The sequence below is a fragment of the Scaptodrosophila lebanonensis genome, unplaced genomic scaffold (assembly GCF_003285725.1).
Source record: "Scaptodrosophila lebanonensis strain 11010-0011.00,11010-0021.00 unplaced genomic scaffold, SlebRS2 tig00000024-arrow-pilon, whole genome shotgun sequence".
NCBI lineage: Eukaryota > Metazoa > Arthropoda > Insecta > Diptera > Drosophilidae > Scaptodrosophila > Scaptodrosophila lebanonensis.
The window spans coordinates 22697610-22720986 of record NW_022060538.1 but is presented as its reverse complement, the minus strand read 5'-3'; the positions used below and the strand labels follow the sequence as shown (position 1 = coordinate 22720986).

The following is a 23377-nucleotide window of genomic DNA, read 5'->3' as shown; positions in this document are numbered from 1 at the left end:
TGTGTACGCTCTGATATCAAACTACAAATCTGCGAATTTTAACCTTGACACCGCATCATTTTTCATTAAATTTCCTGAGTGTTCGTAAGCTTCTTTATATTTTGACGATTTGTACAATGAGACGAACTGTGCCCAGCTAAGCTATGAATCTACGTTAAGGTTTACTCACGCAATCTCTCGTGTCACCCACTGTGCGCTGGGGGAGCCATCAGCTGTGGTAGTCTGGGCCCACATGTTTGCTCATTTTTGATTATACTTCTGTATACTTCTGTATGTGTGTGTATCTTCTTCATACACGCATTTAACAAATACGCTCTTAAGTATTAAATAAAATCGCTCAGAGGCAAGATGTTCCGTTCGCTGTTCGGAGCAACAAAATACGGCTTTTCAAGGCCAGATTACTTGACTGACATTAGAAAGTTAGGGAGTCCGGCACAGCCATGGCGAGCGGCAGTTTTCATGTAAGTGTTTCTGTGATTCATAATTTTGATGTCCTATATACGCAGCAAAGTTTTATTTACGAAGACGGCAATACTCGCCACCCACTCACATAAAAGAGTCGGCGGTGCCAAACGAATCGGGCACAATGGCGGAGGGTAGGTACAAAAACATTATAGGGAAAGCTCAATATATTTGAAAAATCTGAACAGTTAAGCAGACAATGATGAAGCGCTTGGGCCTGGAGCCGGGCTATCAGCCATTGCCTAAGTCGCGCGAGCATCTGCTTAAGTACCAGCCGAAGCTGGCGGATTTGCCGCCTCGGGCCATGCAGGACTCCTTTACGTCTGCGATTATACCGCTGAGCACAGATCGCGTGCTACAGGATAAATATGTAACTTATCTGGGGAATGTACGGATGGGCCGATTACTGGAGGATATGGATATGTTTGCGGGTGAGTCGGAAGTCTTAGTACCCGTAAGCTCCGGCTTTTGTCAATTCATTCTGCTCCACCAGCTTGGTGTTGCCACAAACATTTGGCCGTGCCTCAGCTGCCAGCGGATGTGCATCTGCCGTACACCTTCGTCACCATACTGGTGGATCGCATCGACTTCACGAGCACGGTGGCGAAGGGCACCGAGGATATTCGGCTGTCTGGCCACGTCTCATGGGTAGGCACCAGCTCTATGGAGGTCGTTGTCTGGCTGGAGCAAAAGCAGGATGGCAGCTATAAGAAGTTGACACGCGCCCTCTTCCTCATGGCCGCGCGCAATGCCACCAACTCTGCGGCCGCACCCGTCAATCCTATTCAGCCTGCAAACGAAGAGGAGATAAAAATACTGGCCGGCGGAATGGATCGCAAGCGCCAGCGTCAGATCATCTGCGCCCAGTCCATTTTCAAGGTGGAGCCAAACGATCCGGAGCAGACACTTATGTACGAGCTCTACAAACGGACCACACCCACCGATACCATGGAGCTGAATAAACGCATTTTGCCGCCCAATAGCCGTTGGATGTCCGACTCATATCAAATGAGCACTGTGCCGTCGTTCCCGGAAAACCGCAATCATCATAATCGCGTCTTCGGCGGTTTTCTCATGCGCACTGCCCTAGAGATCAGTTGGGCTGCTGCGTTCCTTTACTGCAAGACACGTCCTAAGCTGGAGCACATTGCAGACATTAGCTTCGAGAAACCCGTTAGCGTAGATTCCTTCATCAAAATGACCGCCTATGTTGTCTACACCAAGCTAAACTACATGCAGATCATGACAGTGGCAGAGGTCATTGATACGAGCTCTGGCGGGGACCGCAACCAGACGACCAATACCTTCTACTATACATTTTCGGCTCCCGACACTGTCACTGAGGTGCTGCCACGCTCCTATCACGAGACCATGTGGTACATACAAGGCCGTCGCAAGTTCCAGTATAGCATGGGATTAAATTAGAGAGATAACACGTTTACGATGCCGACTCTAAACACCCACTGTAACTAATATCTGTAACCATGTTCTCTCTGCACTCTCCGATGAAGAAAGTCGTGCTTTTTAGTTCAAATACTGGAAATAGTATTCAGCATTTTCTGCTTATTCTTAGAAATTTTAGTTGAGAAAGTTCGAATAGCATTTGTTTAAAAGACTAACAGCTCTACTCTTCATAGGCTTATTAAATTGATATTGCTTGTGTGTTGCATAAACTAGCTTAATTGTTAATAAACTGTTGAATTTATGGATTAATGCAGTGGTCAACTGGCAAATAATCCGCACAAATAACTCTGTCTATCTGTATATTTTTCAAGAAACTTCGAATGATGGTGTGTTGTAGACGTTGAACTAACTGGATGTAATCACTTTCTTTATCCAAAATATATCATAATGTTGATAACTTTCTGCGTATTAAGAATGCTTCCAAGCAAAAGGTCATGGTTCAAAAATCCAAACATACAACATTGTTGATGGTTTGTCTCTTTCTATAAATGATTAATTAAATTGTTATCAAGATTCTCCATATATCCAATATCCAATAGATAAGTACACTGTACTCAAATGTTATTTATTTATCTAAGTTGTGTAGAAAGAACAAAAGACAGAAATATGCAAAGGCTGTAGCAGCCCCTGTTCTTTCAACAGCGCTGATGGGCGATTTGAATACTCGTCCGACTACGACTGCCAAATGCTTGGTTGGCAGGTTGTCTCTAACCCTATGCCGCAATCGAGAAACTGCTGCATCATTAGCGAGCGACGAGCGGCATAGTCGTTCGCGGCCGTCGGAAATCAACGCTCTCCGAGCGATGGGGAAATACAAAGTAGTGAAACAGTTCTAATGGCACTCTAGTCGGCAACGTTTAGTTATCATTACGTGATGTGAATGTGTTCATTTTTTCGAATAAAGTCAAATAGTCAAAATCGAACAGCAAATTTAAAAAAATTAATTGTGTAAAACATAGCCAGCAAAATTTGAAGAATGCAGCGCCTGTTACCAAGGCTGAGGCCCCACGGCTGTTTGGCAATGAAGTACTTGTTGGCAATGGCACTGAAATGAAACAATACTCTAATGGGGCAGCTAACCATGTATTCCATTTTAGGCCGTCCTCATACACTACTCTCTACTTCGGCCTGAGACAGTTAAATGACGATGTCGGGCTGGGCTCGGATCACGTTTCCGGCACGCTGGCCGAAGGTATGCTCCTGAACATATCACAGACAATCAACTGTTTTTTTTTTCAAATCTTTCTGTGACGCAGTTGTGGAGAAGATAAGAAAGCAAATCGGTGTCGAGTTGGGTTACCACACCATACCAAAGTCACGCGAACATTTACTAAAGCATCAACCAAAACCTGAGAGTCTGCCACCGCGCAGTATGAAGGACTCGTTTACGACAGTGATACTGCCGCTTAACTCCGATGAGGTAATGTACATTTGTTTATTTAAACCATGTACATTACTATGTAATGCAACAAACTGCAGGGTATACGGGAGCGATACATCAATCATTTGGGTCGTGTGCGCTTGGGACGCGTCATGGAAGAGTTGGACATGTTTGCAGTGTGGCTGTGTCATCGTCATATCAAGATACCAGACTTGCCGAAGGATATTCCGTTGCCCTACACCTTTGTAACGCTGGCCGTAGACAAGGTGGAGTTCTGGAATGCCGAGCGTCTTAGAGCCAATGCAGACATACATCTCAGTGGACACATTTCTTGGACTGGCCGCAGCTCCATGGAGATTACCATTTATGTACGACAAACAGCACATGGCGAGATTTGGACCATTACAAAGGCGCTGTTCTTAATGGTTGCCAGAAATGCGACAAACACTGGTCCGGCTCCGGTCAATTCTCTGAAGCCCGCCAACGAGCTGGAACAATGTTACTGGGAAGAAGCGAACAAGCGACAAAAGCAGCGCAGAGCGATTCAAGCCGAGTCCGTGTTTAATGCGCCGCCCTTTGAATATGAGCAGACACTTATGTACGATTTATTTCGGCGCACAACGCCTATAAACACAATGGAGCTGAACCGGCGCGTACTGCCACCCAAGTGTCGCTGGATGGCCGACTCATACCAAACGACGATGATTAACCCGTTCCCCGAGAACCGTAACGCCCAAAACACGATATTCGGTGGCTACATTATGCGAAATGCGGTTGAGATTAGTTTCATCACGGCCAGCATCTACGTGGGCGGTCGGCCGATGCTCAAGTGTATCTCGGACATTAGTTTCATGAATGCTGTCAAAGTGAATTCCTTTTTAAAAATGACCGCCTATGTGGTGTACACGGCCCAGAACTACATGCAAATAATGACAGTGGCTCACATATATGATTCGCATAGCGGCGAGGAACTCACAACGAACGCTTTCTATCTTACATACAAAGCGGACAAGATCGTTGATGAGGTCCTCCCGCGCTCTTACCAGGAGACCCTCTGGTACATACATGGGCGTCGCAAATTTTTGGCCGCTCTGGATCTGCTGCCCGTGTACCCAATGAAGAAGGCACAGGAGGAGCAAATTAAATCGAATGAAGTTATAAATGTAAATAAATAAGACGCTTGCAGGTTTCCTCATACCTTAACAGTGTTCCATAAATTTGTAAAGTTTATTTTACAAACTCTCTGTGTATCAGCGGGGCTTGTACAAAGTTTTAAAAAATCCTTAAATTGAAGTTGCAGACGCCGGAAGCTTAGAAGCGCAGACGGTGAGGGTATTGGGAGGAGTGCAGAGCGAACATGTTCTGCAAGTACTTCTTGAAGAATTTTCCATCGGGATTAGCTTTGATGGCCTTCAGCAGGGCGCTATCCACTTCCTTCTGGTCCTTCTTGCGCTGCTCGTTAGGCACGAAACGCTCCTTCTTGGCAGCGAAAATATCTGCTTCGCCAGACTTCTTCTCCTTCTTTGCCTTCAGGCGACGGAAGTAGGTGTCATTCAAGTGCTCAGGCACCTGGAATGAGCCCAAGTCCACACGCGTAGACGTGCCGATGACGAAGCGTTGGGAAACACGACGCAAGGGGCATGAGTTAAGCGCAAACGGACCAGTCACCAGGAGCAGACCAGAATTTAGTGTCTTCAGCAGCACTACGCGCTTTCCCTGGTGGCGACCAGCCAGCAGAATGAGCACAGTACCAGGCTTCAGGTTGCGGCGCGTGTTGCGCTTGTGCTCGCTAAAGTTGGCCTTGCTTGGGCGCTTCTTCACGAATGTTTTGGTCGGGTAGTTAGCCTTGGGCTTGCGTAGGTACACAGTACGCTCACCGCCGTTCTTGGGGCCTCCGATCTTCTTCACTTTCTTGATGGGAACCTTCTCCTTCTTCACGACTGGGTGTTTCTTTCCCTTCAAACGGTACAGCGCACGGCGCTTGTACATCTGCAACGTGAAAAAATAACACGATCAATTCAATGAAATGTTTTATCCGAACATTGTTGTTTTAGTACACATCGGCGTCTCACAATGTGTTTTTCTTGCTTTTACATTTCCCGACGTTGTATGTATGGTACGAACCTGACTCTTTGAGTAGCGCAAAATACCACCTTTAAGGTACGAGTTCAGTGGGTGCTTCTTGCCCTTTTTGGCCGATTTAGCGGCCTTTTTAGCTTTTTCGACGGGTGCCATTGTGGAGAACACGTGTACACAGCACAAAAATTATTTAGAAAAGGAAGGTTATGTACTATAGCACTGCCAACACCAAGCAAAACAGAGCGCAGAGTTGCTTACACAGGCGAATAGAGTTACTAACACACAAAAAAAGTACCACAGTGTTGTGTTTGGTATTTTTATCATGCCGCTTTCCAGCACTAACACAATAAAACAATAACAGCTGTTGGAAGGGTGCCAGTTTGTATAATCTCGTACTTGCATATGTATAAGAAATACATACATACTTATGTTTAAATGTTTCTATTCGTTTTTTTAAAATGATTAATAGCGACAATTTTTAAAATATACAAATAAGTCAATCAACAAAGTGGGGCTGAAAACGGCTGAATTTACATATTACGAAAAGATTTCTTCCCATTTATAATTACTTTCCTGTATTTGGACATAATTAGACCTTTAGTTACATACGAATTTCTAACTACACAAGGACTTCAATTTGTGCCACTCTGTTCCTAAATTACTTATTTTTTCAATAATTAAATATTTAAACCGATACAGATAACTGCAAAGTTTCAAAAACTGAATCTAATGCGCCCAGAGTACTTACCTTAATTCCACAAACCGGTTTGAAAAAGGTACATACATATCTTTAGGTTTACGATTAAATAATACTTTTTATCATATATTTTTTATAATGTGTGTACAATGATTTAAATCACACTTTTTTGTTGTTTTCAAACAACTTTCGGATGTTATTCCACAAAGATCAGTTTTTGTTCTTAATGCTTGTTCACACGATAGTCGTGGAAATAATATTAATACATAGTATTATAACTAATTGCGAACTTAGATCAATAAAATAAATAAATGGGAAATTTACAGAATTGGTTAATTAATATTCTCTCCTTGTCTCCATTACAAAATTAGGACCTGCATTCATGAATTTTGTTGCCGTGCAACAAACTCCGCTTTGAAAGTTTTGTCCTAGTTTGCACTCTAATGCATAATTCAGCGCACTCCTACACTTTTAAAAAGCAAACATAGAAATTAATATTAAATGAAATGAGAATAAGTGCAGAGCTTTTCATTTCAACATTGAAGTACATACAACTAACATTTAATTACATGTCTTCACATAATTTTGTACTAAAATAAAAGTCAATTTTTAATTAATTGAGATTTGGTTTTACAAAAGAGTAAAGTTTTTTAGTACTTAGCTTTCTTCACGCAAATATTTAACTAACTCCGCTCTAAATACAATGTAAAATTCACTAGTTTTAAATACGAGTACATACATGTTTGAAAAAGAGTTATATCTCCAGTTGACAGCATCAACATCAGCATCGATCGTCTTAGCACTAAAACCTTGCCTCTCTCATTATTTGTCACCTGTCAGTATCGGTATCAGTATTAAAAGTAACTCTAACAATATGTTTTAAAAATGTTTTGCAGCAACTTATGTTTGCCTTGCAATGAACACACATTTGTCACTTAAATACTATCAAAATAGTTTCGCTTTCGCCAATTATCGATGCCGGCCTGATCTTGATTCAATATAATAAATATTGGCTCTGCCTTGGTGGAAATGTTTCAAAAGTCTCTCTCTTTTTAGGGAGAGTGTGGCAACAACTATTGCATATTCATATACATACATAGTTATAGTATTTCAGTAGGTATTATAAATGTAGTTACATGTGTGAAAATGTACAGCAAGATCAATTATTTCATTTACATTTGCCAGTGTGTTGTTGTTAGGTGCACACTCTGGAGCGTGAATTTGTCTTTTGTTTTTAATTGTTTTCGTTTAATTGGTATTGGAGACTGATGTTGTACTCACATTATGTTGTCAGCCATTGGCTATGGAACGGAGTGCTCGCTGCCCACAATTGGGTCTGTATAAATATAATATAATATAACATAAAACACACAGACACACGCACACAAAGGTAAATAAAACATTTGTTATGTTGTACATTTTCGCGAAAATTAGATGTCACTGAGACACAATGACACGCGCATTTATTCAAATTTACAGACATGGTGGTGGCGACCTTTCTGGCCATTTGCACAATTGCGTGAAATAATTTGCAGTTTTTGTCATTTTAGAGTCATTTGCGGTAGCTTTTTTCTTATTTATCTTGGCTTCACTTAGCCTAAAACTTATGAAAACAAGTGGTTCGTCCCTCTCTCTCTGTTGTAACTGTTACAGTTTCTGTTACTGTTTCTCTCTGTGTATATTCACTAATCGATGCATCATAATTTTGCTTAAACTTTTAAAGATTGTAAAAGAATGAAAATGAAAATTGGAGCTGCGTTTTTTGTCGCCGGTTGTTTTTGTTTTTAGAAATTTAGCCTAGACTAAAATATTTATTTAAATATAGTACAATTGAATTGGGCTCGTTACGTTTTTACAAGTGGATGTGCCTTTATTTTTAAATAAATTAAGTAATATAATGTATAACAAAAAAAAGGAAAATACGTATGTAAATATAAAAAGATCACCGTGGGTTCTGAAATATTGCATTGGCGGCTCGAACGGTTCTTGAACAGCGCTCAACACATTCCATACTTTTTGTCTCGGGGACATCGATTGAGAGTCGGAGAGGATACGGAGCTCTCAAAAAAGTTGCACGTTTTCGTTAAATAAATAATAACAAAAGTGTTTAGCATTTGACTAAGAACTAGAATTTAAAGTGTTGCTTGCGGGTGATTTAAATTTGATTGTTTGTTGTTTATTCTTAAAGTTGCTTGCTTTTGTTTTCTTTTTTATTGTTTGAGAAAAATCTACTACACACAACTACATATGGTTTATACGGTTATTGCTGTTGCTAATAATAGATTTCTTAGTTAAAGTCATAAACTTATGGGCGCAAATTGTTAATGCAAATTCTTTTTTTTATCGTATTTTTTGTATAATTTTGTTTTTTTTTTTCTTTCGGGTGCGGCTTAAACTTGCTGATGTGGTTGTTCAGTTGAAGTTAGATTGTTTTTAACTTTATACCTTAGTTTAGGAGCCTGTTTATATATATACGTATATATATATATATATAAAGGATTTTTTGTACTTTTTATAAATTTTTATATTTTTTATTGTTTGATTTTTTATTTTGTTTATTTTTTAAGTCAATTTGATTTCTGTTTTTAATTGAAGACAAACGGAAACGTAAGAGCGAAACAAACATTAATTGGAACAAAAATACTTTACAAACTTATATGAGGTGTAAACATAGATATTTTTTTGTATTGTTTTTGAAATATTTTAAAGAAATTTGTGTTTTTTTTTTTTTAAGCGTAACCAACAAAAAATTGCTGTCCCATCCAGACGCTTCCTGGTTGGTAGCATCATCATCATTAAATCATTTTTCTCATTGATCTCAATAAAATGGTCCGGAGCGACATCAATCTTTTGTATGATGGTCCGCAACATTTGTTTTTCCTTTTATCATTTTTTTTTTTTTCATTTTGATTCTTTTTTAACACATTTTCTGTCTGTCGCAAATAAATCGAAATAAATGTCGCCTGGCACTGAGGGCTTACAGGCGTGGCCTTTCAGCAGCGACCATCTAAGCTAAACTGATCTGATCTGACCTTTTCACCTCTTAGTGTTGTTGTTTCTTAGATATTAGAACCAGCATAAGTTATAGATATATATGTATACGCTAAATAATTATGATGCATTTTAGCAAAATATACACACACCCCTAACCTCACACACAGACACACATACACGCACTCGCATTTTAGCAGCAGTTGGTGTGGATGTTGTTGGTATTGCTCAGCTGTTGCTGTTGTCGGTTGATTTGTTGTTACTTGTAGGCAGCGTTCTTACGGCAGATATGTTTCCTGGGCTATAGGGCCGCTTAAGGTCCATCAGCAATTTGCCAAGTCTGGTAACTCGATATATACCCTGCTGCCTTGCCTCCAACGGAGATTTGTCCCGGTCCTTGGGATGTGCTCGCTGTTGTTGTTGTAGTGTGTGCTGCTGGTACTAACATTGTTCAAATATTGGAATTATGGGTGAAGTTGGCCAGTCTTCCTCTTCTTCTGAGCTAATACTCTCGGTTCTGAAAGAGAATGCAAAGGAATTCAATATAATACCCCGTTAAGAATCGAAGAATTGCCGTAATTCGGCATCCCACTTAAGTTTTCTCTAAGTGTGGTGGCTTTCTTCTCTCCTTCTATCAGTGGCGAAATTCATTATCGAAAATACATACATACATATGTATGTACATACATATATATCCTGGTACCCCATCATAATCAATAGCATTAAACGCATTGAAGGTCAATGTTAGCGTCATTACTAGCTAATATAATGAATGCCCTTCTTATCAAACAGTTGTTGGGTACACTCTCGTTAATTAAGCGTTTCAGCAAGTGTAGACACTGCAGTCGCAGTCGAGTATTAAAGTCTAACAGTGCATTGAACTCGAAATGTTTATGACTAATTGGTGTTTAAAAACAGCACAAACACAGATATACTTAAAATCAGATAAGATTGTAAATTTCATTAGGACACACACAATGAGGAAAATACAAAGAGAATGAGAATGGAAAAAGTCTTTCAATGACATTGACAATGAATATAGTATATTCGAAAATCGGATAAAAGTTAATGAAACCAGAAGCCCACGCAAAGAAAATGACGCAAGAGGTATTTGGAAAATGCCCAAAGCATTAAGTAAACATTTTAACATTTTCTTAGGCTTCTCTCTAGAATTCATTAGAGAGCTTGCGCGCACTACTTATGTTTGTCCAGACTACTGCCGTAGTAACCCCACCCTACCCGTTCCATTCCGTTCCCAAATGCTTTCTCTGCTGATAAGGTTGTTGTTCAAAAAACAACGAGAGCACACAATAGCCCTAACATTAGTATTCCCCACCACTCCCCATGCATTGTTGCTGCTTCTACAGCCAAACGACTTTTGGCAAACGGGCGTACAAGTCAACAGGTCTCATGACTATGCATCTGCTGTTTTAGATTCCTGCGCTATTGTTGTTGTGTTTTTGTCGGCCCGTTGGCTCTTGCTTTGTTGTTGCGTGATAATGAAATCGCAAAATTTCTAGAAACTTGTTTACGCCAAACAGATCGAAATCGGTCTCACACGCATACACATACATACATAAATGTATGTATACGTGTATTTATGTAGACTATATTTGTATGTCTGTTTGTATTTGTCCAAAAATCTACATAAGTGCGCTAAAAATAATGCGTTGCGTGTTTTTGTTTTCGTTTTGTAGGCAGAAATTCATTAATGTTGTTGTGTTATGAAAATGGTGTTAAGTGGGCCGATCACTCTATTTGGTAGCTGTTCGTTTATAATCTCAAGTTGAATGTTTAAAGATATATATTTGTATGTAACCTATAACCTATGATGATCCCCCGATCCGTTAAGGACTTCACACTCACCTCGAACGCAAGCCATCGTCCATAGCGTTTGATATGCCTTCCTCAATGGTGGGTAAATCGGATGAGAAGCGATTGGTCGGGCGCAGGACTCGCAACGTGCGACTGGACAACTTCCAGACAAGCCGCTGCTTATAGGGTGCCTTGTTCTGGCCATTGTAATGGGACAAAATGCCTGACACAATGCTGAAGCCGCAGGTGAAAACGCGATCGGGAATCTGTGTAGAGCATGGAATATGAGCTCAGATCATATGTACGGGGTTAGGTGAGATGCTAGCAACTTACCCTCATGTACTGCTGCAAGAATAGGATGTACTCGAAGACGTGCTTTAGCTCGGGACTGCCGCGGGTGTATGACTCCTTGATGTGGAAATCCAAATGCAAACAGATGAGAACCAGTGCCAGCGTCGAAGGTGTGATTACCGTGGTCTTCACATCACAGAGCAGAATCTCAAGACGATTCTCCAGTTCCTCCAGCTTGATTAGTTGCTGGTAGAATTTGAAGAAATCGCCACCAATCTCCTTGGCCAGATTGCGAAAGAGTGCATAATAGATGCGCAGGTAGCTGACCGAGGTAATGGGCGCATGGCCCATTTGGACGCCCAGTTTGTTGGCAATAACGCCAGCCATACGCTCCAAGTCGCCGGCGGTACAACCACACTGAAGGGGCAGAACAAAGCAAAAAGGAGAAGGCATGTTGTAGAGATGGCGATGAGCAAAGCTACATTTGTTCAAACTCACCTGAGATATTGTAACCAAATCCTCGCCAGGTATGGGCTTCAAGTCAAGCTGCTTGATGGCCAAATGGAAAGAGGCAACACTCATGCAAGCCATGTGCTTCGGCTTAACTGCCATGCGATCCAGGAAGCGATCCACCAGACTCATGGCAGAGAAGAGTACATCAGAGGGCAGCTCGTACCACATTTTAAGGCAACGCAAAACGTAAGCGGAGCCATCACGACCACCGGCGGTTACCTCACGCTATGGACAAAGAGAAAAGACAAAAGAGTTAGTTAAGTGAAAACCATTTAGGTTTTAGTTTGAAATTTTAAGTGTAGACTGAGCCAAAAAATATCGTCTACAGCGAAATACAATCCCTGAAACATATCTTTATATTTGAAGTTCCCCGCTATCAGATCTTGTCATAAAATATTTTTCATTTGCTCGGATCGTATCGGACAAAGACAATTAATATTGAAAACTTACTCTTGATTCCTTAGGCAATAGCAGAACGGTATGATATTTATCCTGCAGCGCATCATATTCCTTCAACGTGTTGTAGAGCTCATCCGAGGTAAGCGAGTGCAAGTTATCCTCCAGTGTCTTCATGCTGCTCACGTTCGACTTTAATGGTTCATTGCCATTGATGTTGTTGCTAGCAGAGCCAGAGGCTCCATCAGCGTCCAATTGTTCTTGATGATGTTGATAGTCCAAGCCAGCAGCACCCGGTGTCCCATACCGGCCCTCATCCGCAATCCTCATCCAATCAGTTCGCATCTCTGCATTGTGGCCAATGCCAGCATTAGCGTTGCCGCCCGCTGCCCTTAGGGCCGCCACCTGAGCCTGTGCCTGCGCCGATGTTGATGGTTGTTCGTCATCGGCCTCGTCTGCCAGGATCGCATTAATGGTAGTGGCGTCCATGTCGTTGTTGTTGTTGTTATTGTTGACAATGTTGGCGGGCAACCCGGCTTTCGCATTTAGCATTGCCGACGACGACATCGATGACCGCTGCTGCATCAACTGCTGCTCCCGCCTCAACGCCTGCGCCTCCAGCTGCTGCAATTGCAATTGGCAATACAAGGCCTGCTCCTGTTGGTATTGCTCTTCGTATTGCACTTGTTGTTGCTGTTGCAGTTGCAGATGCAGTTCAAGCTGGCGCTGTTGGTGTTGCTGTTGTTGTAGGTGGTATTGCTCTTCTTGTTGTAGAGTATTTTCCAAACCACTATCAACGACGGCGTATTCGGCGGCAGCAGAGTAGCGTACAGGGACAGACATTGTGAGGGCTGGCCTAGTACCTGTATATATTATGGTTGTGGTTGTTTTTTAAATAGAAATTAGTGACGACACGTATTTCTTTCGTCTCTGCGGACGGCGAAAAAAACTTCGTTGCGTCTTTTCAAAAAAACTAGGCCAAAATCTGAACCAAGAACCAACAATATTGTGGTTCCTCTTGTTCTTTGTTTGATTTTATTTTCAGCTTTACCAAGTCTAAAATTTCAAGCTCAAACCAACCAAATGGTTTGCGATATCAACGAGTTTGTGCAGCACACAACTCTCAATCTACAGCTCGAAAATTGGTCAAATAGAAACTAAATTGCGCTCTTATATAGCCACAAGGAGTATTTCGCTTGCTCGCGCAATTGAAACCGAAAATAAAACTAACTGTTTGCTACTTGTGATGCACACACCGGTCGTGGGGCCTCAGGCGAAAGGGACTTTGCCGTTTTCTCCTGATTAAGACAAATGCTCCGCAACCTTAATGCAATTCTTTCAACAATTTGCAAACAGCAAACAAAACACCCTCAACAATACGACAATTTTGTACAGTGTACATTCGACAACGACGACCAGCGCAACTGACTATATATATAGTATATAGCCTTAAATTTAATTTGTTGGGCTATGGGTCAGTCAGTCAACTCGTACGCTGTTATGGTTTGTCGTCTATAGAGAAATATATCGAACGCCAAGTGGCTTATTATGTGTTTGCTCAGTGCTTTTCACGATAATAAACGCTGGCGACGAACTCTTTTTTTATATAATGTGTTCCCAAAGCTCGGTCTGAGCTCCTCTTTTGGGATAACGATTTGAAATAACACTTAAAACCTTTGGCTAAAAACAAAACTTACACGCTGCAGAAGCGCATTTAAAAAAATTAAAAGATTAGTGAATAGTAACAATGATGATGATGAGTTTAATTATGAGAATAAATAGAGATCTTAACTTGCAATGATCGATATTATAAGAGAGAATTAGCAGGTGAATGTTATGAACTTTTTTAATTTGCAAATCGGGGGCATTGGTCTCCCCCCATTATATTTTCCTTTGTAATAATTTAATTTGGTTTTATTCAACATGCACTTCGTTTAATGACCTTTGTGGGCTGAGAATTACTCGGAGCGTACGCACCTGCACAGTGTGACAAAATGTATTTTAATAATAAAAAATTAGTGTTGACATTGAAACACGTTTAGTAAAAGCGACCTTTGTCGCGATATATACAACATACAAGTATATCCATAAGTATATGTATGTGTGTATCTAATTCGAATCATGGCACAAGGTTGCGTCGGATCTGGGCCTTGTGGGCGTCAATGTCCAAGGCAAGCTAATTATGTAACTAGACTGGACAATTTATATGTTTCGTAAAAAAAATATATGCCTATATGTAAATCATTTATTGGATCAAAATATAAAAACATTTTGTTTTTAATATTGTCGCCTTGATGAACATTTGTTCAGCAACGGTTCTGGTCTGAAATCCCAATGAAAGGAAATGAAATCGACAAATACATAACTTCCGCATTCACAAGAGACCAACCAAATCGGAAAACAACAGCCACTTCCCTGCATTCACCACATATCAGGGGTTGTACTGCTAGATTGCTTGAATTCAGCAACTAAATCATACACACATATGTTAAACAGACACGGAATAAAACAAAGCACTTGAACAAATACACAACACGCGCCATTTTGTGCTAGTTTAGAGCGGGGCGGACGCCTCAGAATTGGGACCAAAGCCAACATAAACATCAGTGCCGCTGCGAGTTGTACCGCCGCCGCCGCCGCTGAGTGCGATAACAGACAGGGCTTTGCTTTACAGCGGCTTTCTCTGTGGCATGCCTAAACAAATCGGACAGAAAGACAGACAAGGGAGAGGCATGAATATAATTGCCATAAAAAAAACAACAACTTTAAATAGTCTAAACAAAACGCTGATATATGGCATAAGCTAAGCAAAACCAAACAGCATCAACAACTGCCTCTAATACAAACAGTTGCCATTTGAGTGTCTGAGTTATTGTATACAGTAGTTTCTTCTATTGTCTATATCGCATGCATACATGTGTGGTCGGGGCGAGCGACCACTGAAATCGATGGAATAAGCATCACCACGGGACGGGAGCGTCTTAGCTATCAAATAATGTCAGAATTGTGTCTAGATGATTATTATGTACATACTATAGTTATTTATATCTACAGTTTCCAACGGACTGTTGAAATAAAGGTTGATCAAATAGAAAATCTGCTTTACAGATTGATTTGATTTGAGCTTGTTGGAAATGGGATCTCAGATTCTAATAAGGAGAGCATGGCAAAACTTTTCGGAAAACATCAAGATAATCACACATTGTTCAGAAAGCCTTGCACTGAATTGCGGCTTAGCATTACATATTTGTTATGGCAAGTACGCTGAGTTTTATGACCCGATTAAGCAATGGCGTTATTGAACTTAATGAGGTACAAAATTTAGCTATGCTTCATATACAAAAATAAATGTTTGCCCATGCGCTTGTTTAAAAATTCCGTTTCAAGTCTTTAACCTGCTTTATGGCTTAAAAACAAAACAGAGCCAGACAAGGCTTTCGACTGCGTTGCTTAACTTGATTCGTGGAGGTTGCGCTTATTAACAAAACAAACATGTATGGTTTGTACAATATGTACATTGAACATAGTATATAATTTTGATAAGTATATAATACTTAAACTAAAAGAAGCAGAAAGTGCTACCACTGGTTTGAAGAAGGTACAGAAATGAAATGGGCTTGAAAAAAATAAACAAAACACGTCGCTTTTGTACAAGTATTTTAGTAGCTGCTTTCGCTGCCCCACCTTAATCATCTTTTGATGGCGCACTAATTTCGAGTGAGTCGAATGAATCAGCGAAGCAAAAAGCAGTAGACTAAATGGCAAAATAATAACAACTACCGTAGCTGATGCGAAATCAACAACTAAGCGCGACTGACCCGTCAAAAAATTAATTTCGAAATTTATGTATGATTTTTTTTCAGACAAACTACGGATCTTAATCATAACAGCTACTTTTGCACCACTTCCGTCTCGATTCGTTGCTTTGTTTTGGTATGCGACGATCAGGTTAGACCAAATTAAAGAGCGCAATCGCAAAGCTTGGCTGTTAGTACCCCGAGCAGACACTATCAAGGTCGACCACCCACCAAACTAGTTTGTTAATAACAATAATACCAAGAGCAACAACTCTGCCCCTCTCCCACTCGATTGACGCTACAATCGATACCTTTTGACTTCCAAGTCATCCAAAGTGATCAGTCATCAAGCCACATCTCTTTTAACTCACTCACATCCCTCTCTCTCTCTCCCGCTCTTCGTAGTCAAACAGCACATATGCAACAACAAAACTATAACATACTCGTTGTATCAGCTGCTTTTGTTTGCCTTCGGTGTGAAAATAATTTGGAGGGTCTAACAATAAATAACGGAATATCTCAGGTTAAAGTACAGCTTCATGCTTCGAGCTAGCGTCGGGGCAAAGCAGACGAACCGAATCGTCAAAAGCAAACCAGAAGCTTGGGGCGCTGCCCCTGCGAAAAAAAACAGTGGAAAGCGTAGCATAGAGAGAAGACAGACAAAAACACACACGCATACACGTGCATAATAAATTTAGCTTATGACAGGCACACCGTCATTAAAGCCTTCACGTATGTAAATTTTGCTTGTAGGGCCCAAGCCACAAACTGGGTGAAAAAATGATTTGCTTATTTGTATACATTTTGTACATACATAAGTGGACAGTTAAAGAGTCCCAGCAATTAGTTGTGTCAGCAATAGGTACGCATCTTTCAAGGTTTTTACACAACTAACCTAGCTATATACATAAATATAAATACACACATATATGTATGTATGTGTGTAGATGTATACTGAAAATCATCATAAAATAATATTTTCTATTTCTTCAAAAGTTTTTCATCAACAGAAATATTGCGCGAATTGCTGACGCAAAGCACGTACAAACAAACAGACGAAATATACATACATACGCACAAAAAGACTTGGGTTGTTATTATTTTCGAAATATACTATACATCCACACATACGTACGTTTGTATATCTGCACACAGCTATAGACCGATGGATGTATTTGTTTTTGCTGCTTGAATAACTTGGCCAACAATTTATGAAAAATTTCACTTTTTGCCTATTTTCGTAACTGCTGCGATGGCAAGCCACGCCATTGCGAGGGGGGCGTTGGAAAGGGCCGAGCTGTCGAGCAGGCAATGGAGCTGACAGATCAGCCAAACAGTTGGTCTGGTCAGGTGTAAAATGTTTAAACATATTGTGCACTTTACGAAAATTGACAGTAAACAACAGTTTCTCTGAAACAAACACTGGAAGAAGCGTTGCGCGGTGGAGAGTCAGGGAGCCGCCGCAATTGCGTACAGAAAACGAAAGTCAGCTATGGCCAAGTGTTTAATAAAGTTAAACACAATAATAGCGGAAAACCATCAGCCAAGTGCAACAAAAGTAGATAAAAAAGACTTGGAAACAAAATAAAAAATAAATTTTTTTTTTTTCATAATTTTGTTTACTGCTCAAGCCTTCATAATTAGCTGCTGTCACAGCTGAGCGAACAGCGCGAAAATGGCGAGTGCAAAAATACACAAACATAATAATAAATAAGTATTTATCCATGACTTGAAGTGCCAAATGATTTCTTGGCTATCGAAGGTCACCAATCGTGTTTTAAGAGAGAGCTACTGCCGAAATCAACAACGTTCAGATTGAGGAAGTTGCCAGCGACTTACAGCAAGTGTTCAGAAACGCCAACACATTGCATCATCCAATGTGCGGTTAAACGTGACTCCAAACAGATAGACAGACATGAAGGCAAGCAGTCGGTATACATTTTAATTTTCAACCTGACGTTCCTGCTGGAGGGCCCTGGGGCTTCAACACCTCGTTGGAATAACCAACATCAACCCGTGACTTGGTCATGTGCCCATTAATTTCAACCCTTCTCACATTGGCCAGAAATAGCAGCAACAACAGAGGAAAGGTGAAAACGAGTTTGACTTTGATGAAATATTATTATTGTGCAGCGAGCTGTGTTAGGGCCAACAACCCTTAAAAGGATATCGCCTCAGCTACCCTTCTCGGTTGTGGGTAGCAGCGCACCACCATTCATCTTTCCACCACCCTGCCAACAGCAGAATTTACATATGAATGGACTTTAAACTCTGAATCACTTATTAGGATGTGGCGCAGGCGCACATGCCATAGAACAGCTGCACCTCAGGCCCACCCCAGGAGTCAATTTGTGGGCGAGACGAAGCAAAGATCACTTCCAATGCATTCCATTTCTACCTACTATACACATGAAGGCAAAAGCACTTATCGGACTAAAAAATCATCCGATGGCATTTCACTTAACATTTTTCTAGTTTCCATTTCCAGCCACTATCATGTGTCTGTCTATCGCATGTCTCGACTATCTGCCATTGGACTTTCAATTATGTACAACCAAAACTACATATTCATACGAGTACATACTGTATTCATATAGTGGCGATCGCCTGTCTGCAGTATTTCTATTATCGCCTAACAAGCTCTTGCGTTTAGGTACAATAAAACTATCAACGGAAAATGTAAGGTGCATTGAAGTGTATGCGCTGTTTAGTTTCCAAAAATACATACTGTGAATGTATGCATATGTACTATATACTTGTATATATGTATGTACATATGTACATTCCACCTTTGGTGATTCACTCCACTTGAAATGAATATCATCATGAGTTGCCATGAATAAGCGTGAATAATACCTTTCTTGGTTTAATAAAGTTGGATTTGTATTTATGTTTTTGGAAGAAACTAAGTATTTATAAATAGTATCTTATATGAATAATTGCTTCTAAATTTCGCTTGAAGGTTTGAAATGGTTGAAGTTCTGAATAGTGTAAAATTGTTAAAACTCATATATCGTTAAAAATACTTACATAAATGTATATGTATGTATATACATATGTAATGAAACTGTGTTCAATAACAAAACTAATTTGCAGTACTAATTGCTGATAATATATTTAAATGGGCATCAGGTGGCCTGCTATTGTAACTGAGGTAATCAGGTAGTCGGCTAGTCCGAAGTTAAGTGGCTTGATCAAAGTGCGAGCTGCCATAATTGCCGAATGATATTCTCGCCTACCTTCACCTGTATCTAGCCCAGACCGCCCACCACCGCACACAACTGATATTACCTACGTGAGATCATTATCAATGGATAATGATGACTTTATGGAACTGCATTTATTTTACGTAGACGATTATGTGATATGAAGCCATAGACTTATATGTTCGCATTTCATAACATTCCATGACGTAAGCCATGGATAGATAAACAAATGGACCTTATCTCACACAGTGGTTGGCCTGACTCAGGTACGAATATGCGATGTACATACATACATGCATATGTAGAAGTTCTGGGCAGATGCTGCTGCAGCTGCTGCAGCACTACATCGATAAAAAGAAAAAGAACAGACCCTCCCCATTGGAATTTATCAGCGCGCACCTTTACTGGAAATGCGTTGCAATTGTGAAAATTCGAGACTGACGACAAAGGGGTGGTGGAAAAGTCGATTGCTACGTGCCAAATGGGCACGAGTGGCCGCCATTGTGGTCCGAACCATTTGGATTTTAAGAGGGAGGGTTTTCAAAAAACTTGTCTAGACTCTAAAGTAAATAGGCTATGTCAGCGACGCATTTAATAAGCTTATTTAGCCCATTTGCTTGGGTCTTACAGAAGGCTAGGGTGGCCAAAGAAAAATTTACTAATACGTCGCTCATGGAATTGCGCTGCAGTTTGAAGCACAGTTTGAACTGAAACCCACTTTAGTAAGGGCATCGAATTTCACTTTGTGGCTGACGCCGTCTGCCAGACGTGTCAGCTGTCCCAAAACTAAGGCAGACAAAAAATTGCAGTCTGTTATGAGCTAAAGTGAACAGGTAGCGAATACATTGTTTGAAGTGACTTTTGAAGATTGTTGCTTTTGCGTTTAGGGACGCGCTCACTAACTAATGGCCAACATTTCTCGTTGTCATTGCTGATTACTCAGTGGGTCTATGATGACCATAATAGATATAACAATTACGCTGGGCAACTATAAACCGAAGATGCTGTAAATATTTTATTAAAAAATATGTACAATAGGCATAAACAATCGAATCTTCGCGCCAGAAACATAGAACATCAAAACTTACTCTGAAGTGATAAACAATAGAGGAGCGAAGGTGGACGTGTCGAAGATGACACTAAAGCAGAGCCAGAGAAAACCCACCGTGAACTTTTGTAAAAAATTTAACGGGTGTACAGCCTGAACAAGAAAATGGAGAATAAACAAACTAACAATACGCAAGCACCCGTGTGTATATGTACATAATACATACATAGATATGTATATTACAACAGCAGTTTGATATTGTGTGTGTGTTTATGTGACTAGCAAGCATTGAGGATATGTAAAATATAAAAACCAACAAATTAAGCAATTTTATGTATTTTCAGCTTTGCGCTTTTCACATTCGATTTCGTTGTAGTTGTTGTTGCACGGAAACAGCTACAACGATGGCAATTGAAATCAACAAATATGACCCAGAAACCAGAAAAGCTGAAGGTGAAATCAAGCCAGAGCTGAGACGTATTGCGCGTCTTCGTTAAAATAACGCGCTGTTTATTTTAAAACAAGAGGTATTAAAAAATTGAACTTTAAAGTTTTAAATAAAGCTGAACAGAATGATAGCGTTAGGGCTTGATAGTTTTATATTTGGCTGACGCAATTCTATAAACCTGATATCAATTGAAGCCACGCATACAATGAAACCTTTGCATCTGTGTTCGTAAACGTAGCGAAAATTTTAATGGGCGCACAACCACACACACAAAAGTCTTTGTTTGCAGCTGTAAGAGTATAGGTGCGTGCGAGAGAGAGAGAGAGAAAGAGAGGGAGAGCTATGTGTACGGTTTGAGAATGAAACAATTGCGGGAGAAGGGAAAGACTAGGCAACATTGCTAATAGGCGACAATTGACGTAAATTGGGAAATAAAAAGTGCAATAAAAACAAAACATGGTTATGCATACACATACATTCACACATCTGTATTTATTTATATTAATATACATATATACATACATACATATGTATATACATATATTCTACTTTGGGAAGTGTCTGACTTACTGTTAGTTAATTTAGCTGAGAGCAGAGGCTTCAGAGCAGACTTTACTCAACTGTACTGGGTCATTTGTTGTTACAAAAAATATGGCTAAAATGTTGCAAGGTATATTACATGGGGCGATTCCCCCTAAAAAGTATGTTGTACAGCTTGCATAAAGCACAGCCCCAACTACGCATTAACACACACACACGCATAAAATCTCAAATAGATATACTACATATGTATTTGTTTGCTCCTCTCTCTGAGCAGGAACCACATACAAACACAACGAAAGAGTCAAACAGCTGTGAAACAAATTGAGAGATGAAACAATCACGTATTATACATATATGTATGTATGTATGTACGAAAATTGTCTACATATGTGCAGTACATTGTATATGCAATGTATATACAATAAAACAGTATGTATGCATTAATATTTTCGTTTTGTTTGAAGCATTGCATTGAGAATCAAACTAATGCAATTGAACTGTTATTCAGTTTACATTCTATTTTGCATCTAAAATATTCAAGGTTTTCTGAGCGCAACGAAATTTTTTTCTACAATACAAAAATAAAATATATTTGTTTATTGCTTACATTTTTACAGCCATTTTGGTTTCTGTTGCGCAGGAATGTTCAGATGAATTTGTTACTTTAAAATTTGAGTTCTTTAAATATATATATTGCACTTGAAAATAAGTGTATAGTTGGTGGTGTTGGTTTTGTTATATGTTCGTTATAAAATGTTCTTGTTGGTTTTTGCCATTTACACTACTTTTTAACTAATTTGTACTGAAAATGTATCACAATTAAACTTGTTTCTGTCGTCGTCTAGGCCAACATTTTGTCCTCTTAATTTACAAAATATATTTTCTCGATCGATTTTTCCCACACACGCACACACACAAACTTATAAGTGGTTTTTATTTTCGCTTTTCAGCACATCGTGTAGTTGTTTTTATGTGTTGTTTACTAATTTATATTAAAATTTCGTTAGGTATTGGTAAAGGCTTACAAATTCAATTAATTCTGGTTAAAGCATTCAATTTTTAAGTAAACACACAAATACATACACACACTCTCACACTCGTTCTATTACGACCCAAACACTTCTTTTCTTTGTTGATTCCAAAAGTAAACTGAAATGCTAAATGCGAGAAAAACACATCGAACCGACGTGCAACATGTTCGGTTCAGAAAGTTGTAGTTGATTTGGTTGCACTGGTACGAGACACACAACAATCATAAGTAGTCAGCTGAGGGAAACAAAATGGGATGTGGACTGAAAGAAATGAAATGGTATCGAGTACTAAAATTCTTATAAGGGCGCGCGTTTGAATATTTACTTGCTTGATGACACTAATAGAATTATTCATACATTCACATATATTAACAAGTATGTATGTTGACTCAGAAATAATTTATATAATCCTCGCACAAAATTACAGTAATTGGATGAGAACTGCAGTTGTGATGAAGGACTGGGAACCTCCAATTTCTTTGTGGCAATAACTTCAGTAACGACGAGTGTATAATATTGCACATAATTGCCGAAGAGCACATAGCTTTAAAGGCCTACAGTGTTCGCGATAGGAAATTCTTTGTTTACTTGTTGTCAAGCGCTTTTCCGAATGAACTAGTGCTGTCGACAGAAACGGGAGAGAACACCGTGCTGCTCGCTATTTCAGGCTCACGCACACAAGTGACGCACTTCTAGAAAAATGTTTGCAGCAACAACAATGTACCCTTTGCATGTGTGTAAATACGCTCACAATTACGCACTCACACAACCATAATTTCAATCACCTGCAACTCGTTGCCACGGATAATTTTCTATGACGCAAATTTAAAAAATTTTGGCCAAAAGAACGAGGATTGCTTTAAGTAACAACATATAAACATAATTTAATAGTTCCTGCCTTAAAATATATTCATAAAGAATAAATGTACATACATATGTAACACATGTGTACGTATGCATGGAGCGATATTTCATCACACCCTATTTCTGATTGGAAAAAACGCGTGGCGTACGACCACTTTTCAAATTATTCTCAGCCCAACAAATTACATTTTGAGTGCAACTTAATTATTAGGAAAACAGTAACACTTACCCGGATGCCTCTGTGTGTTTTATCAGTATTCTTCGGGCTTTTTTTTTAACACGTTCCGAATGTACAAATTATTTATACGACCAATGGTTAATGAATGAAGCCCTGGCATGTTTAAGCACAAA

General features: G+C 39.8%; 4 protein-coding genes across 6 annotated transcripts; 2 read left to right on the top strand and 2 right to left on the bottom strand.

Moving 5' to 3' along the window:
• Window positions 1–38: 38 nt before the first annotated feature.
• LOC115620932 (acyl-coenzyme A thioesterase 9, mitochondrial-like) lies at window positions 39–2150 on the top strand. Of its 2 annotated transcripts, none has more exons than XM_030514440.1 (4): window positions 39–461; window positions 512–596; window positions 651–893; window positions 956–2150. In XM_030514440.1, the coding sequence occupies exons 1-4, from the start codon at window positions 441–443 to the stop codon at window positions 1885–1887; spliced, it is 1281 nt and encodes a 426-aa protein (XP_030370300.1). In that variant the 5' UTR covers window positions 39–440; the 3' UTR covers window positions 1888–2150. The 2 variants fall into 2 exon arrangements, with proteins under 2 accessions (XP_030370300.1, XP_030370299.1); XM_030514439.1 differs by having other exon boundaries at window positions 40–461; window positions 526–596.
• Window positions 2151–2800: 650 nt separating this feature from the next.
• Window positions 2801–4524, top strand: LOC115620846 (acyl-coenzyme A thioesterase 9, mitochondrial). The gene is made up of 4 exons (XM_030514289.1): window positions 2801–2952; window positions 3024–3118; window positions 3183–3346; window positions 3406–4524. The coding sequence occupies exons 1-4, from the start codon at window positions 2903–2905 to the stop codon at window positions 4480–4482; spliced, it is 1386 nt and encodes a 461-aa protein (XP_030370149.1). The 5' UTR covers window positions 2801–2902; the 3' UTR covers window positions 4483–4524.
• LOC115620847 (60S ribosomal protein L6) lies at window positions 4495–5591 on the bottom strand. Its single transcript, XM_030514290.1, has 2 exons — window positions 5432–5591; window positions 4495–5296 (listed from the first exon to the last, which is right to left on the bottom strand). The coding sequence occupies exons 1-2, from the start codon at window positions 5540–5542 to the stop codon at window positions 4619–4621; spliced, it is 789 nt and encodes a 262-aa protein (XP_030370150.1). The 5' UTR covers window positions 5543–5591; the 3' UTR covers window positions 4495–4618.
• A 1901-nt stretch (window positions 5592–7492) lies between these two features.
• Window positions 7493–23351, bottom strand: LOC115621556 (cyclin G). 2 transcript variants are annotated; one of them, XM_030515228.1, is made up of 6 exons: window positions 23256–23351; window positions 12144–12952; window positions 11679–11918; window positions 11223–11597; window positions 10941–11155; window positions 7493–9591 (listed from the first exon to the last, which is right to left on the bottom strand). In XM_030515228.1, exons 2-6 carry the CDS (start codon window positions 12930–12932, stop codon window positions 9516–9518), a joined length of 1695 nt encoding a protein of 564 aa, XP_030371088.1. In that variant the 5' UTR covers window positions 12933–12952; window positions 23256–23351; the 3' UTR covers window positions 7493–9515. The 2 variants fall into 2 exon arrangements, with proteins under 2 accessions (XP_030371088.1, XP_030371089.1); XM_030515229.1 differs by lacking the exon at window positions 23256–23351 and adding an exon at window positions 21739–22182.
• Between the last annotated feature and the right edge of the window lie 26 nt (window positions 23352–23377).

Excerpts from the sequence above, each read along its gene's own strand:
- LOC115620847 (XM_030514290.1), bottom strand. The coding sequence starts at position 5,542 with ATGGCACCCGTCGAAAAAGCTAAAAAGGCCGCTAAATCGGCCAAAAAG. Across the intron at positions 5,297-5,431 it reads TGCGCTACTCAAAGAGTCAG|ATGTACAAGCGCCGTGCGCT; the intron begins GTTCGTACCATA and ends TTCACGTTGCAG.
- LOC115620846 (XM_030514289.1), top strand. The coding sequence starts at position 2,903 with ATGCAGCGCCTGTTACCAAGGCTGAGGCCCCACGGCTGTTTGGCAATG. Across the intron at positions 2,953-3,023 it reads CACGGCTGTTTGGCAATGAA|GCCGTCCTCATACACTACTC; the intron begins GTACTTGTTGGC and ends ATTCCATTTTAG. Across the intron at positions 3,347-3,405 it reads TGCCGCTTAACTCCGATGAG|GGTATACGGGAGCGATACAT; the intron begins GTAATGTACATT and ends AACAAACTGCAG.
- LOC115621556 (XM_030515228.1), bottom strand. The coding sequence starts at position 12,932 with ATGTCTGTCCCTGTACGCTACTCTGCTGCCGCCGAATACGCCGTCGTT. Across the intron at positions 11,156-11,222 it reads TCTTGCAGCAGTACATGAGG|ATTCCCGATCGCGTTTTCAC; the intron begins GTAAGTTGCTAG and ends TGCTCTACACAG. Across the intron at positions 9,592-10,940 it reads GACGATGGCTTGCGTTCGAG|AACCGAGAGTATTAGCTCAG; the intron begins GTGAGTGTGAAG and ends ATTCTCTTTCAG.
- LOC115620932 (XM_030514439.1), top strand. The coding sequence starts at position 349 with ATGTTCCGTTCGCTGTTCGGAGCAACAAAATACGGCTTTTCAAGGCCA. Across the intron at positions 462-525 it reads TGGCGAGCGGCAGTTTTCAT|ACGGCAATACTCGCCACCCA; the intron begins GTAAGTGTTTCT and ends TTATTTACGAAG. Across the intron at positions 597-650 it reads ATCGGGCACAATGGCGGAGG|TTAAGCAGACAATGATGAAG; the intron begins GTAGGTACAAAA and ends AAATCTGAACAG.